General features: G+C 41.7%; 1 protein-coding gene across 2 annotated transcripts in view; it reads right to left on the bottom strand.

Moving 5' to 3' along the window:
- LOC111867606 (regulating synaptic membrane exocytosis protein 1) overlaps positions 1-16,932 on the bottom strand; it is a 395,538-nt gene that overhangs the window by 261,054 nt on the left and 117,552 nt on the right. For both annotated transcript variants that reach the window (XM_033752742.1, XM_033752743.1), the window contains exon 3: positions 9,856-9,973. In XM_033752742.1, the coding sequence (XP_033608633.1) occupies positions 9,856-9,973 (118 nt within the window). The remainder of the gene's footprint in view (positions 1-9,855; positions 9,974-16,932) is intronic.

Here is a 16,932-nt window from a genome sequence, read left to right as displayed (position 1 = left end):
CGTTGTTATTGTTGTTTTAAGGATACTACCAACACGTTGTTACGCACGGGCAGCAACAAACCCCTGCTGGTTATACTTCCCATTACAGTTACACAAGTATGGCCACATTACGTACCCTCAACACAAGAAGTTGAGCACAAACACAAATAATAGGAAACGGATCATGGACATATGCAGTAGTAACAGTTTTTTTCAGACACCCAGTATCGTTCTATCCGTTATACGACGTCGTTATTCCGTTAGAATACAAAGCATCACTGCGGCTGCTCCGTGTTTATTGAGATCCAATACACACCTGTTCGGTTCTGTATTACCAAGTCGACCGGTCGATAATATTGCATATACGTCGCAGTTCCCAGAAACAAGACGGAAACCAATATCCTGTATTATCCGCTGTTTGGTCCATGTAGCAACCACTATCTGAAAATTTAAAGGAAGCCAACCTCATGCAATAAACAGCATGTACTTTGCAACAGAATATAATCCAGATGATTCTCAGATATCACACGGAATTAATTATAATATTTTAATGTGAATATATATGGGATTGACTGTTAATTCGTATGTAGTGCCAGCGTCGATCAGATCGGTTCTCCGAATTCCATTCCTCCATGATGTATTGCTACAGCATATGCTATCTGGTGAAAGAATGAAGAACTATAACAGAGGTGGAGGGAATTATCATCAAATATAATTCTACTCTCTTATACAGTAGTTTAATGCTAATTTATTCTTTCGTCCAATTAAAAGGGAAATATATTTTTGGCAGAGTTGACACTGTGGCATGACGCCTGAAAGCCAGAATATTCATTGCTGGGCAACGGCGGTAAACAGATTCACGCGGAAATGAATACCAACGCAACAATATAAGATCTACAGTTTCTGTGCAACGGAGAGGTAAACACGCCTCTGTAAGAATTGAAGAATTGTTAGGAAACGGTGTTTCTTTGTGGTTCGTGCCGAGATATCATAAGCAAGAGAGTTTGAAGCAACGAGTTGTCAGAAGAACTGAGAGAGCCTCTGGAGATGGCAATGGAATGACTGAGAAAAGATGTCAAGAAAGGAATTAGGTTGTGAGAAGAAAACATCAAATGTGCTTCATTGACAGTGAGACTGTTACAAAATCCGTTGCCATGATACGACTAGTGAAGACTGAGAGCCCTAGTGTGTTCACAACGGTGAAATATGAAGAGTATAGATGAACGATAGCGCGGTATTAATTGTAGTTCCGAGTAGTGTATAAGGTGTCAATCCAATCACCTAATCCAAAACCCCGTCTAATAGTCACGCAAAACCCTGGTATACCTGGCAGCAGATGACTCCTAGTCTCGTAAGAAGATTAAAAAAAGAAGTATGACAAAATAATATTGTCTCCAACTGTCGACTGTAATGGCGCATGCGTAGCAACAAATTTACTTTTGGTTTTATGTATTATGTGAAACATGGTATCTTACCCCAAGGGACAATTTGAGATTGGCGGGTTTTGGGAACAACTTGCTGGAGAGAATATTTTGGATTCAAGGCAAAGGAAGTAAAACAAGGACACAGGTAATTACGTACATACGAATAAGGTCCATAATATTTTCTCTTTAAATACTCGTAGGTGATGAATGCGGGTCTGACTGACATAGTATGTAGCACGCAAAGTCACGTGTTTAGCGAGGAAACCACTTGGAAGATCTAACCGTAATTTGGACGATAGTATTGCAATTTTTCATAAAAGAAACGTGAAATGAATTAAACTGGCTCACGACAGAGCCCCGTGGTCGTCTGTTATAAGCATGATAATGAAGTAGTTCGACGTACATAGAAAAGCACATGAAGATGGCACTTTAGTGCTGAAACATGTAGTGAAAGAGAGAAGAGTAAGGTGGATAAATGTATGCACTGTAAGACGGTCAGAATAAATCATGGACATAAATCAGTGCAACAGGACGCTAAAATATAACATGATAATTAAGTTTCTGTTACCATACAGCGCGATGAATTCTTGAACATCTGAGCCACTGTCAGCTTCTCAAGGTGGACTGTGCTCCGTAGAATTGGTTTCTCTTTTTAGAATTTGCAAATATTCACATTAATGGTGACATAAGATAAAGGTAAAATTTCTGGGCTTAATTAAGCACCACACCATGAAAATGCATGGAGTTTGTAGATACAACTCATTACTTCGGGACTAGATGGAGGTGAATAGTTAGTTAGTTATTGGAGAGGGTGGGTTTCCCCATGCACTTAGACCAGTATTGGTCCATTGTGCTTCCTTCTATGGTATTCTACCAGTCTCTATACCCTACCGATATTGGTGCGTACCATCAGTCCCGTTCAGCCAACGAAGTCTCTATATCCTACCGGTACTGGTGCTTACCATCAGTCCCGACCGAGCCAGCGAGTTCGGCCTCCACTAGCTTGGCGGTATCTATAATGCTTCCCCCATCTATCAGCGGTGTTAGAGACTACTTGTTGGGCGGGAAACGTCCTTGAATTTGGCTCAGTGACCTCCTTTGGAGATATGAGGTTCTTTTACGTACCGTAAAGCTACGACACGGGACACACGGCTTAAAGTCCCTCCCGAAGGACTTGTTCCCTGAATTTTTCCGCCCTTAAAAATTCGACGACCTCCGCCGGGTTTGAACCCGCGTACCACGAGTCATGAGGTGGGAACGTTACCTCTAGACTACGGAGGCCGCTGAGGTGATTAGTTAGGTTCATGCTTATCTCGCTTTACTGTCAGGGTAATCGCCCCAGGTACCGGGCTCTAGGTGCGCCCAAAACCAGTCTGGATACTTACTTACTTACTTACTCACGGAGCTGAGCCCTTCTTGAGGAGTCGCCAATTCTGCAGCTACTCAAGAATTTCCCAGAATTTTATGGAACCCGAAGATTCATTATCGTATTCAAAGAGCCCTCCACTGGTCCCTATCCTGAGCCAGATCAAGCCAATTCACACCGTCCATCCTATCTATCTCAGATCCATTTTAATATTGTCCACCCACCGACGCCTTGGTCTTCCCAGTGGGCTCCTTCCTTCTTGCTTTTCCACCAATATCCTATATGCATTCCTCTTCTCTCCAATTCGTGCTACATGCCCTGCCCACCTGATCTTCCTTGACTTGATCATTCTAATTATACCCGGAGAAGAGTACAAGTTATGAAGCTCTTCATTAGGCAGTTAAAACCAATATGGATTCTACAGGAAATAGAATACCCGTTTGGCTCTTCCTGGAATAGAACGCTGGTTTACCGTTGTACAGTCTGAGGCCTCGTCACTGGCTGAGCTGTCCGAACGCGAGGGATGTGTAAACGGCACACGCCATTCTACAGATAGACGCATGTGTCAACATCTTGAGCACAGGCATATAGATGGGCTTTTCTTAAGCACGGTCAGAGTAAGCACACTTTATATGTAGTACACAGAATTATCAGAGGCATTCTCTGAAGTGTATTAAACTTATTTTAGAATTGCAATAACAGAATCCAAATTAGTGAAAGTCTCCTATGTCGAATTTAAAAGAATCTGTGGGTTTGTGGAATGTACAGAAAGTCCATAAAGAGTCATGCGCAAAATTCGCTATACTATCGATCATTATACCTAAAAATATTAATTTTCTAATAACTTAAATTGAATCCTTTCATAATAAAATTTAATAAAGTGTATTGAACCGATTAGTTACTGATCGAAAGACAAAGACAGATGGTCAGATGGACAGACATGACATTTCATACTGTCGCTTGTCACCGTGACTGAGACAAGGGTTTGGATTGGTAATTGGATTTATTGGATACGTACAAGTCACAATTCCAAATAATTATAAAACTGTTGCTGCTTTGCACAATGTACAATCACTCTACACTAATCTCTTCAGTCTATCTGCACTAGTCTTCACGGGTTTATAATACGGGGACTATAACGATCTCACTGAATCACACTCCAGATATTACACATAAATAAATTCTTCTAATCACACGTTAAATCTTCACAGGCCGATTTCTAGTTCTTCTTCAACTACGAACTTCCCGTGCCTACCACTTTGCTTGCTTGTTCGCGTGCTTCTCTCACTATTATTCGTAACTTGTATCTGCCTTAGTTATATAGCCGAGGAACGAACATGCACCTATAGTAAACACATCACGTGATCGCTATCCAACCACTCTATTGGCGCTTCGGTCGCAGCTACAGAAAACACTTATCACGCTATCACTCTCCACTGTTGTGTGACGTCACCGCGGACACGGAACACAGCCTTCTATTGTTGCGTGTGCGTATTTCGGGCGTGGCCTAGAGATGACGTCCTTCTATTGTTGGGTGTTAAAAAATGCTTACGGAGCTGTGGTCTGGCACTGGTTATTCACGTTACAGTACTTTGTAAAGAATTCATAACTTTAATATACATAAATATTTACTTCTAATTATTTATGAAAAATAATTCCTTTTCTAAATAGTTGCTTTCGTTTCAAACAAGCATATTAACTTGAAAAATGTGTGTAGCAAAATTTGACAAGTCAAAAAGAAAGTTCTCAAAACGTAATTTCCTTTAACCATGACGGCACTTGAATAAGAATACCCAACTACATAAACAGCAACGATGGAGTTGAGTAACAACCCCATCAGCATTAGTATTATGCAGATTTGTCGCCTCCCTCTGCCTTAGCTCATTACACAGTTTCCCCGTTTGCTGTGATTCACCCTGAACGCCGAACGAACTCGGTGGCGCTGACTGTACAACAACAGGTCTCAGAATTAGATTACGTGCAGTGGGCGTTAACTGTGAACTGCGGTGATGAGGTGTTCTGTCAGTCCGTCTGTATGGACCTTGTGTGTATTCACGCATAAAATTACTTTTCTTCTGCATCTTTATTTAAGCAAACCCAAATAAGTCACTCTTTTGCATTAAATAGGCAGAGTTATACATAGATAATTGGAAAATTACACATGGGCTTCAAACTAAAGATGAGGTCTCACTTAAATAATCTTCTGCTTCTGATGTTTAATAAAATAAATATAAAATCTCATTTGAAGTTAGCAGAATATGAATATGAATATTCATAGAAGCTATCGTACTTCGAATTGTCTTCTTACTTAAATTTTAAATTAGTAAAGAAAAAACTTGCCGATCAGGGTGGTCGCGCGGTCTAAGGAAAGAACAGTCCTTCGCTAGCTCGATCGCGGGTTTGAATCCCACTCAAGGCATGGATGTCTGTATTGTGTAGGTTTATTCTGTGTTCGTGTTGTCCTGTGTGTAGGCAGCGGCCTTGCGACGGTTTTATCACTCCTGCAAGGAGTCCTACTGTCTGTGTAAGAAAGATTACGAAACTGAAGGAAAGGCCAGGGCCCAACAAAGGGCTGCAGAACTATTGATGTATAAAACTAAGCTTGTGGAGCGGAGTCCTCACAACTGGACAAACAAATTCTCTGTATTTTGCAAAACCCAGAGCTTCATTACCGCATTCACAAGAGCCCACCAAGGAACCCTACCAACAACTAGTCTAAATTTCATTTTTATTTTACAGCCTATTTAATAATAATGTCAGTATCTCATGACCACCTCTGTTGTCTAGTGTTCAGAGTTCCTGGCTACAGATCCAGAGGTCCCGGGTTCCATTCTCGACGCTACCAGATTTTCCGAGAAGTAGTGGATCTGGAACGGGGTCCACTCAGCCTCGTGAGGATAATTGAGGAGCTATTTCAACGAAATAGCGGCTCCGGTCTAGAAAACCGAAATTAAGGGCCGTGGGGATTCGTTGCGCTGACCACGCGACATCCTCTATCCGCAAAAGTTGGCATTAACTTCGCCGACAAGCGGCGGTCGCTCAGTCGGTATAGTTTGCTTGTGGACTAAAACCACGGTGTTTGTTTTGTTTGCCAGTATCTCATACTCTAGAGTGTCGAATGTTAGAATATAGCGAACGCTAAACTGGAAAGACTGTGGAAGAAAGTTGTCGTGGCCTAATTAAAAGTACTATCCCAGCATGTTTCTGAAGAGACTGAGGAAACTACGAAAAAACATTCGTCTCAGAGTAGCCGGTATCCTGGGCGAGATTAGAATATGACGCCTCTCGAATAAAAGTCAGTAGCTTCAATACTCTAAACAAATGACTCAGTTTCGAAGTAGTTAGACCTAAAACCTCAAGTCCCATCCCTTTAAAATGTACTTTTTTATCCTCCTATCTATACCTAGGTTGTCCAAGTGATCTCTTTCTTTCAAAATTTCCAATAAAAATAGTGTATATATTTTTCATCCCCCCTCCCAGCGAGGGGGATGAGGAGGACCACTACACCCAAAAGTAATTTAATTTGAGTGGGAAATATTGCAGGTGAAACTTCTTGTGGTCGTCGTAGATTGTTGGTGTGCTACGTTGTCGCACCTTTATAAGTGCCACTGCTTGAGCGTAGTCCCGAACCTGCTCTAGACGTGGCATTTACAGAGGAGCACACCAGGACAAGAATTTGCACCTGCAAGACTGTGCACGGAAATTAAATCCTTAACCACCGTAGCAAAATGCTTAAATATATTATTACGCTCAGTAAATAATGCTATCATAATTTTCCTTAGTTTACCCATCCATCCATCTATGGCTCTACAATCCTTTTATTGAATCTTGGTCGCTTCTTCAGTTTCGTAATCCTATACAGTCGGCGGGACCCCTTGGACGGGGGATCAGTCTGTCGCAAGGCCACTATCTACACACAGAACAACAAAAGAACAGAATAAAGGTACACAGATGTCCGTGCCTCGTGTGGGACTCGAATCCACGGTCCCAGGTTTCGAGAGAACGAAGACACTTCATGCCTTAGAAAGCGCGGCCACTGTGTATCGTCCAATCAGTATTATAGTTCCTAAAAATCACGTTAATAGACCCGCAAATTCACCGAAAGCCAATATATTTATGTGTGCACAGTACATGGGGTGAGCTCTGAATTAAGAAATGAAGAACTTAAAGTTAAAACTATGAATTAATCATGAAAATGCAAATATGCCTAAGAAATAAAATAAAACGGAAAATAAATCACATTCAAGATTTGTGAAATGAGAGTATGATATACTGGAAATGCCGTTATCATCTTCCCCGATTTTGTGTGTTCTCAATTTTGTGTAAATTGTGAACTGATAAAGCCGGGAAGCTTCTGAAGTAAATCCGGGAATACAGCGAATAAAGAGCGGTGTAAAGAAGGAAGTAAAGAACTAGCGTAGGAAAGACATAAGTAGGAAACTTCACTGAATCACCCCACACCAGAAGAGGGACTCACGGGGAAGGAAGTTTCTTATACCAGGTTTGGTAATCGACTAGGATAACAAAGTTTGCTTTGGTGTTTAACGTTTTGCATAACTTCTCTTTTAGTCAGCCCCCCACTCTTTCGCTTTCTGTAACATTTATATACGAGATTCTTCTTGCTTTTGTTGATATTCCGTAAAAATATGCATCTGACATTGGTTTCAGCAAGGCAGTGCATTGCAGGCAAATTCTTATTTAAATAAAACACACAAAAGTTTCGTAAGAAGGAAATGAAGCTATTTGCTATAAAGAGAAACAAATGACTTCAAAGAACTGGAAGAATTAGGATTATTAGCAATACACGTGCCAGTTTGAATCAAAGATGCCATATTATTTTGCCAAATTTTCTTTTCTTTCATTGCTAAATAACATACATATATAAAAGTTCTTAAGGGGCATGCGGTAGCGTAGTTGGTTGATGCACTATGCTACAGGCATTTCTATCAGCAAAATGTCCTGGGGTCGACTCAGCCTCTAATAGAAATGAGTACCAGGAATCTTCCTGGGGGGTAAAGGGCGGCCGGCGCATAAGGCTGACAACCTCACCACCATCTGTGAGCCGGCTGTCTGGAAAATGTGGGAGCCTCAGGCTGATAACTCAGTTTTATTTGATTACTTTCACATGTCATAACTACAATTTGTAGCACTACAAAATGTAGCACGCATGGGTGAGAAGAGGAAACACGAAGAGAAGACACTACTAAAGAAGACCCAGACGTAGGTGGAAGGACAGCATTAAAATGTATCTTAGAAAAATAGGATGAGGAAGTAAGGGCTTGATTCAGCTAGTTCAGAATAAGGTCCAGTGGCAGGGCTCTTGTGAACACGGCAGTGAACCTTTGGGTTCCATAAAATATTGGAAAATTCTTCAATAATTCAGCAGCTAGTGGTTTCCCAAGAAGGACTGTCTCCTTTGGGTTAACCCGAAAAAAATGATCCCACGTAGGAGACCTAGATATTTATGACAGGACAACAGATCTATTGAAATGGACAGCAAAGAAATGGGATATTAGAATGAGGCTCGCTCAGGATGGGGAACATTGGCGATATCTTATGTACACGGTTCTTTACTACTTCAGCACTTATTTTTGGCGGACTACAGTACCACAAAGAAAAGCCAGCGAGTTATCAGCAGACACGTTATTTAGTCACGTGACGGTCTTGTTGGAAGACTGGCATATGGTTTTTATGTCTGTGTCTTGTTCGTTCGAATGAAAGCAATTTCAGTCGTGTCAGTTCCGGAGAGAAGGACTCCACTCTTGTCGAAATGAGAGGGACGCGCTCTCCGTCCGCCAAGAAATTCGAGGCTGGTTGGAACTTGGACTTGAACTTTGGCTGCTGTAAGTCATAACAAATACATCACGTACTCCAGCTGAGAAGACTAGGGGCCCGAGGACGCACTGTATAACTTGATATACACCAGCCACTAAGAATGTCAGACCAGCATTGGAATGCATGTACGAAGTTGAAACTACGTGTATGTGACTGTCTCTATCGTGTATCTGCTCTGTATACTCTGCAGATGTTACACGAAGAGAGAACAGATGGAAACTGAGGGAAGTAGGAAACGAAATAAAGAAAAATAGTACAAGTATGAAGGAAAACTGTAAAGAAGAAGTAACACGAATGACAGGATGAGGGATAGAAATAATAAAGGGAGAAAATATGTAGAGAAAGAATAAAGATGAGGAATAAATAAACGAGGGTTGGGAAGAAGCAAATATAATGAAAGGGTGGAAAGAAGCGTGAAGAGAAATATATATATATATATATATATATATACAAGGGAAAGGAGGAAGAAGTAAAATAAAGAAATAGTGGGAAGAGTGAAGAAATGGAAGAAATAAAGGGAAGATGTAAAGGAAGAAAGAATAATAAAGGAAGAGTTGGAAGAAGGAAAAAATATATGGTGATCTCATAATCATCTAACAAAAATTAGGGAGGATAGGCAGAGAGACAGCAAGGTGATTTCATAAGCCTCATTTTACTTTTTAAAAATAAGGAAAGTAGGCTGAAATGGAAGAAATACGGAAGAAAAAGAGAGGAAAATGAAAAGGTAAGAAATAAAAGGATAATTATGAAGGGAAAAAGAAAGAAAGAAAGAAAGAAAGAAAGAAAGAAAGACATGAATGATTGGATGAATGACGGACGCCAGCTGAAAGTGAAGTGAAACCTAAGGGTCACATAACGCCGTAGTGCTGAGTTGTGCATGTAGATTGTGAAGCATTCTGGCAGTTGTGAACAACGTTCGAGACTGCTGGACTTTTTGATTTTGTCCATCGTCCGTTATTCTAATATTTAAAATGTTTCGGAAACTGAATCTCTTGTCGCGCTCAGGCCAGGCGATGGGAGGCATCCACTCTATTGGGTCCAGATCCAATCCTTGGGGTTTGCTCTCCCATCTCTTCACCTGAGAACGGAAACAGATCCAGTTTTGAAACGTTGTGTTCTTTATAACACCGGCCGGTGGACAAAGTCCAAAAACTCTGTAATCGCATTGGCCGTGTATGTTTCAGACAGGCTGTTGCTGAAGTCCGGTGGTATCTGCGCATTACACTGCAGACATGGTCAGTACTGACATACCTTTGTCCTGAGCTGTCATGAGGCTAGAGGACAGTGTCTGACGCAACTTGCTGAGCGCCGTCCCAGAGTCGCTTCCAGGGTCTGACGAACTCGGCGCCCCTTCGTTAGTCGTCACCATCTGCAGGAAACAAAAGGAATCATGTCGCGATTAGAGGAGCATTCTAATTTTGTGCTTGTTCATTCATGTCACTAACTAATGTAGTGACCCACAAACAGCAGTTTTATATTAATTAATTCATCTTTAATCACACAGGACGTAATGAAACAAACACCCAAAAGGGTTAAGTAAGCTTTCGGGTGTATTGTAAATACATGAAATATGTTAGTAGTTGTTCAGCTAATCAAGAAATTCTCAGAATTTTATTGAATCTGAAAAGTTCATGTCTGTATCGGCAGGAGCCCGCAAACTTTCCCTGTCTTGAGCCAGATGAATCCAGTCCGCACCCTCCCATGTTATTCCTCTAGGACGCATCCTCCCCCCTACGTTTAGGTCTCGCCAATTGTCGCTTTCCATAACGTTTTCCCAAGAAATTTACTTCGAAAGCAACACAAGTGTTCTGATTTATGGCATATTACAGCCACCCGTGACTGAGATATTATCTATACATAATATTATGTTGTGGGCCGTCAATTGATACTTCATGTTTCTCTAGAACAGAAGACTGAATTACATTTATTCTTGAATATATGAAGAATAAAAAAGACCCCTGTTCCCTGGAGGAATTATCGAGGTAATCTTGTCATCAAGACTGAGAACATTAATCTGCACACCAGAAATATTCATTAGGGCCTTACCTCTTTCAATTCAGCATAATTATTCTCGTCTCACCAAGATACAATTCACTTGTCCTACATAACTTTTATTGTAAGTCGGAATAGCTCAATCAGTGTACTAAATAGGTTACGAATCTAGGGTCCGGGGATCGATTTATCGGTTGGACAAGAGATCATTTCATCTCCATAGCGTCTAAACTCTAAACCATCTCTTGAATCCCATTCACAATGGATGTCGGGGAATTCTTCCCCGGGGGTAAAGCGGCCAGGGCATGAAGCTGACCACTCATCTCCATCTAGTGACGAGCTTATAATCGACGTAGCTATACGTCTTCATGGAGTGGAGCTCAGTAAAGCACAGGGACAAATTTACCTTTACCTTGGGAGAGTCACTAAATAGGTCACAAACGAAAACAGAACAGCTATAATGGACAAAAGAGATTTTCTATGTGTATCAGTAGCATCAAAGTCCAGCTTCAAAACATTTAGGTAGCAGACGCGCATGCGCATGTTCAGATGTCGGTTTCAGTAGTCGTGACCGTTCTTGAGGAATATACTGCCGAAAAGCAGCGTTCGGTTGTGCGATTTTGGTGGGCAAAAGGTCTCAATGTAAAGCATATTCATGAAGAAATGTTTTCTGTTTTAGGTGGGAATTGTTTGTCGCGTAAAGCGGTTCACAACTGGTTAGAGAAATTCTCTCAAAGATAATCGATATTCCCAGATGTTGCCCGAGTGTTGCGGGAGTGGCTGAGACAACACAAAAGACTTCTACGCTACGGGTTTCGAAGCACTGGTAAAGTGATGGGACAGGTTTATCAGTGTTTATGGAGGATATGTCCAGAAATAAATGTTTTTTACGTTATCGAATATTACACATTTTACGTTGTATATTTACTGACTCTCGCTAGTAATATTATTTAAGTGTTTTATAAAATGCATTCAAATACAATGTTTCTTATTACATGGTCGATACAGAGCCCTAGTAATGCTGGACTTCTAATTACTTTGAAGTACTCAACAATTAGAAGAAAGCATCACTGTATGCAGATAGGATTTACAAAGTTAATTAGGGCCCAAAAGAACGATAAGGTTGATAATAACATGCGAGTGGTAATTGTTAGAAAGGCTACGCAGAGTAATGTGTTTCTCAAATCCCAGTGAGGGTGCTGATGTTTTTTTTTTATTGCTAGTGGGGTGGGACTAAGTCCCTTGTACTACGGCCACTTCTGGCCTACTGTACCAGCCCCAGATGATAGGTGAGGGTGATTGTGGAGCAGTTGGTGGAATGAAGATTGGCAGGGGAAACCGATTACTCGAAGAAAACCTGCCCCAGCGCCATTTTGTCCACCACAAATCCCACTTGACTAGACCCGGGATCGAACCCGGGCCGCCGCGGTGGGAAGCCAGCGACTAACCGCTTGAGCTATGGCGCGGCCTTGAGGGTGTTGATGTTACGTAAGACAGTAATTCTAGAAAAGTCTCACAGATTTTATGCTTCCGCAGGACCGAGCAAACTTGCTGAAGAGGCAAGGTTCTGATTTGAATTCTGGGCGTGCCCGGTTCAAATCTCGGGCGGGACACTTACTCTCCATATTTCTCTCCTGGTTCTGTCTACCAAAGAAAATGCCGACTAGTGACTTAAAACAGGCGGACACTGTTTCTGTGTTCCTTGTAATTCATTGACCAGTGGCATCCGGCCCAGGTTACTGACCGTGGCTTAATAATCTACAGATCCACATGTATAAACATAAAGATATTTATTTCGCATGTCAGTAAACACAACAATCTATAAAAGATGACCTAATTACATGGAGGTCTCATCTGAGGAATAACATGTTTCGACCCCTAGTGGGTCACCATCAAGTGCTAATTCCTGTATAAACGTCTACATTCCCAAACGAAACTCTATTACATGAAGGACCGCCAGGCGGCAATGAGAGATTCAGTCGGCCCTGCAGCCTCGATATCTACCGAGGAAAATAGTAGTTCCAGTGATGATAGGATATGCATTTAGTGACACCGTTATTTAAAGTGTATAGAAAGGTAAAGCTACCTCTGTAACAGGCCGTGGAGGCCCATAGGGTTGTGAGACGTTGAGGGTGCCACATAATCGGCTCACAGATGGCGGTATGGTTGTCAGCCCTACGCGCCGGCCGCCCTTTACCCCCCGAAATATTCTTGGTACTCATTTCTGTTTGAGGCTGAGTCGACCCCAGGGCCATAGTGCAGCTGAAAGAATTAGGTCAGTTGAAGAAATCCACCACATCTGGGCTCGAACCCTCGACCTTCTGGCTTGTAGCATAGTGCTTCAACCAACTACGCTACCGCATGTCCCTTAAAGTGCATAAAAGCAGATAAGCATACGGCTAACTGTATAAACTGTAGCTAATAATTGGAACGCTTTATTTCAGAGATTACCGTTTGTTGCGTTTGAGTCCGTTCGAAATAATTTGGGCAATTGTATTGTTGTGAGATTTTTGTTAAGAAATCCGTTTCTCTTTAAGCAAGCTGTGCTGAAAACCTTTCATCAAAACCGTAACACAGCCCCGCTATTTCACAGAAACTATCTTTATGTATTTGCCTAATTAAGCATTACGCCATGAAGGAGTATGTGAGAGTGGAGTTACAGCGCAATCATTATCAACTTCACGCCCCGGCCGCTCTTCCTCCTTTACCCATTCGATAGGAAGCTGGGTGGGCCCCAGAGACAGCCTAGACGCTCTGTTATATACCTAAAAGCAGGGGTTTTCCCCAGAAATTTCAAGTTATTGAAATGAGATGAATAATTTTTTTTTCCCCCTTGGCACTACAGCCCCAGTGGGCCTAGGCCTACCTCCATGAACTTCCCCGTTCACTTCGGTTTTTCTAGATCTTACACGTTCAGTAGGACTCCTTGGGCGGGTGATCAGCTCGTCGCAAGGCCTCTACCTGTACACAAACACAGAAAAACGCGCACACACACAAACTAAATATCCATGCCCTGAGTGGGATTCGAACCCACGATCCCGGTTTCCAAGCGAGCGAAGACAGTACATGCCTTAGACCGCTCGGCTACCGTGACCGGCCACATGAACAACTTACCGGTAAAATTTCAATTAGTTTTATAACCATAGATACATGCTGTTGTGAGGTTTCAGATCCAGTAGTCTAATAGCAGGGGATACAAATCAGTCATGCACCTATAAATGAAGGCGCAGCTCTCCAATTAGTAGAGATATCGTTGCTGTTGTCAGCATCCTACCGAGATGGCAATGGTAATGAAATTTCCTTTGAATTGTGACGGGTGATAATGGGCTGTCGCTTCTGGCAACAAGCCAGGGCAGGGGTACCAGGTAGAAAATGTTGATAATCATCTTTCATCATGATGACTATTAAACAGGTGGACTGATAGCCCGGTGTTAAGATGTGATAGACCAAAAGCTATTTATAAAACTGAAGCCAGTGCATTGATTATTTATTTATTATTTATTTATTAACCCACTACATTGCTTATAATAGTAAGTATATTTTGAAACAAAGATCAAAGTATTGTGAAACATGCTGAAGACAACACAATATGTATTCACACCAGCTTGCGTATACTTCCTGTAGTACACTAACGGTCAATGTGTGTTGAATTAAATACGTCAGAGGGACCGAGATGAGCATAATATACAATAAGACGTTATTAAATATTATTTTTCAACATAAAAATAGTGCGCAATTTCATTAATGCATTAAACTGCTAACACAATGATTCCCAATATTTTAATTGAGAAAGTTCATTTGATAATAATATTATGACGCATATACCCATTGCTAGGCAACGACTCGGTATACACGTTCCAGCGAACACACAACAATAGGAACTGTGTTCTCTGTGGACCACGCTACAACTCGTTGCTGGCAAGGGCCAGCAGCATATACAAAAGACAGACCCGTCCTCTCGTCAGAGAGGGCGCCCCATGAAAACAAGACCGTAACTGTCGAACAATAATAAATATCTGGTCATGAGCCCTCGACACCAAGACTGACTGACCGACCGTCAGTCGCAATGTGACTTTGACTTGAGCCAGGGCAATTAGAGAATTCGAATTAGAGAACTGAAAACGTATAACGGAGTTAGCTTGCGGAAAGAAGACATGGTGTGTACTGTAGTTACAGTGAGACTGTTATAAATCCATTGTCAGGATACGACTAGTGAAGACTGAGAAGACTTAGCGTGTCCTAGTAATTTAAGAAGTGTGTAGATTAACCGTAGCGCTATAATTGATTGTGAATAAGAGAAACTGTATGACAGTGATTCAAATACATCCAATAACCCAATCCAGAAGCCGCTATTTTTAGTCACGGAACCCCGGACACGTGATAATATTAAGTGTTATTTAGAGTCAGTGAGCAGAGGAATATCCTACACGAAATAAGAAAACGGAAGGCTAATTGGATTGGTCATATCTTACGCGGTAACTGCCTTCTAAAAGAAGTTATTGAAGGAAAGATAGAGGGGCGGATAGAAATGACCAGAAGACGAGGAAGAAGACGTAAGAAGATGCTGGATGACCTTGGGGACAGAAGATGATATTTTCATTTGAAGGAGAAAGCTCTAGATCGCATCAAGTGGAGGAAGTGTGTCGGAAGAGACCGTGGACCTGTCGTCTTGACAGATTACTGATGAATGATGAGTGAATATATGTAAAAGTAAAGTAAGTAAAGGTACCCCTGTAACAGGCCGTGGAGGCCCATAGGGTTGTGACATTTTGGGGTTCCTGTATTTTCTAGACAATAGGCACACAGATGGCGGTACGGTTGTCAGCCCCAAGAATATTCCTGGTACTGGTTAGAACGGCTGCAATATTGTCTGTAAACAAAAGAGTAGTCTAACGGTAATGACCTATACTTTCATTAGGAAGGACGTGGATCGATTCTTGGGCCTTATCTTGACCGAATTTCTTTTTTATCTTCGGCATCTTCATGAGAGTAGCAAGAAATTAATCTCTAAAATGCCACTCCAATCCTTTCGAAATCCTTCTGTATTCAAAATTGATATTTGATTCAGCATAGCCCGTAAAACCGAAGTAGGTTTTATAAATTACAGGTTAATCGAGCTATATAAGTTCATGGAGGTAGGCCTAGGCCCACTGGGGCTGTAGTGCCAAGGAAAATAAAATCGATCTATATTGTAACTAATTAAAAACAAAATGATAAATGCATAAACTTTATGAGATGCCAACAGTCATCCAGGCAATAAAGATCGTCTCCTCCTCTTATGGAACCCGAAGTTTCATTATCCTTTTCACAAGAATCCGCTAACGGTCCCTCTGTCTGTCTGCCTGTCTGACTGAATGACTGATTCCTAAATTGCTGCTGACCCTGGCCAGTACCGTGACTTTTGGTTCCGAGTCCCACGAGACTCACGCCCATTATTTACTCTCTGGCGGTTTTGTCTACATAACCACGCCCTGCTTTCATTTTAATATTTTTCAGCCTATATATGCCTAGGCCGGTCACGGTAGCCGAGCGGTCTAAGGCATGCACTGTCTTGGCTCGCTCGGAAGCCGGGATCGTGGGTTCGAATCCCACTCAGGGCATGGATGTTTGTGTGCGTTTTTCTGTGTCTGTCTACAGGTAGGAGCCTTGCGACGAGCTGATCACGCGCCCAAGGAGTCCTACCGAATGTGTAAGATCTAGTAAACCGAAGTGAAACGGAGAGTTTCATGGAGGTAGGCCTTGGCCCAAATTGGGGCTGTAGCACCACAGAAAAAAAAAATATGCCTAGACATCCCTATTATCACGGGGGTTCCCCACTGAATCATAGTAAGCATTTATTGTCTTCCACATGCGTGCTAAGTTCCCAATTTTTCACGTCATCCTTCCGATCATTCTATTGATATATTCTGAAGGGCATAAATCGTGAAACTTCTAATTAAGCAGTTTATCCCACTGCTATTATTTCCTCCCCCTTAGGCGATTTAGTCTAGGAGGGTGTGGGCTGAACATACTGCACTCATGTCATACACATAAATAAGAATTATCGAACTTCGGTCCGAAGGCTCAGAGTTACAGGGTTTTTGGAAATCTATTTCATCAGAAGTTTTGAAAATTTCAAAAGAAAAGATCATCTGAAAATCATGCACAAAGATTGGAGAATAATATTAATATGAATCTTAAAATAATGTATTAGTATATGGGTTGGATTCTACTGGCTTGGGATACAGTGCAGTGGCGGATATTTAATAACGAATCATCGGGGTAGTTTCACGTCCATTTGTGATAGCGTTTGTACTACCTGTAACTATACAGCCATTGCTAACTTCAGTGTGTGAC

Source organism: Cryptotermes secundus, unplaced genomic scaffold (assembly GCF_002891405.2).
Source record: "Cryptotermes secundus unplaced genomic scaffold, Csec_1.0 scaffold548, whole genome shotgun sequence".
Classification (NCBI taxonomy): domain Eukaryota; kingdom Metazoa; phylum Arthropoda; class Insecta; order Blattodea; family Kalotermitidae; genus Cryptotermes; species Cryptotermes secundus.
This window is presented reverse-complemented; position numbering and strand designations above follow the sequence as displayed.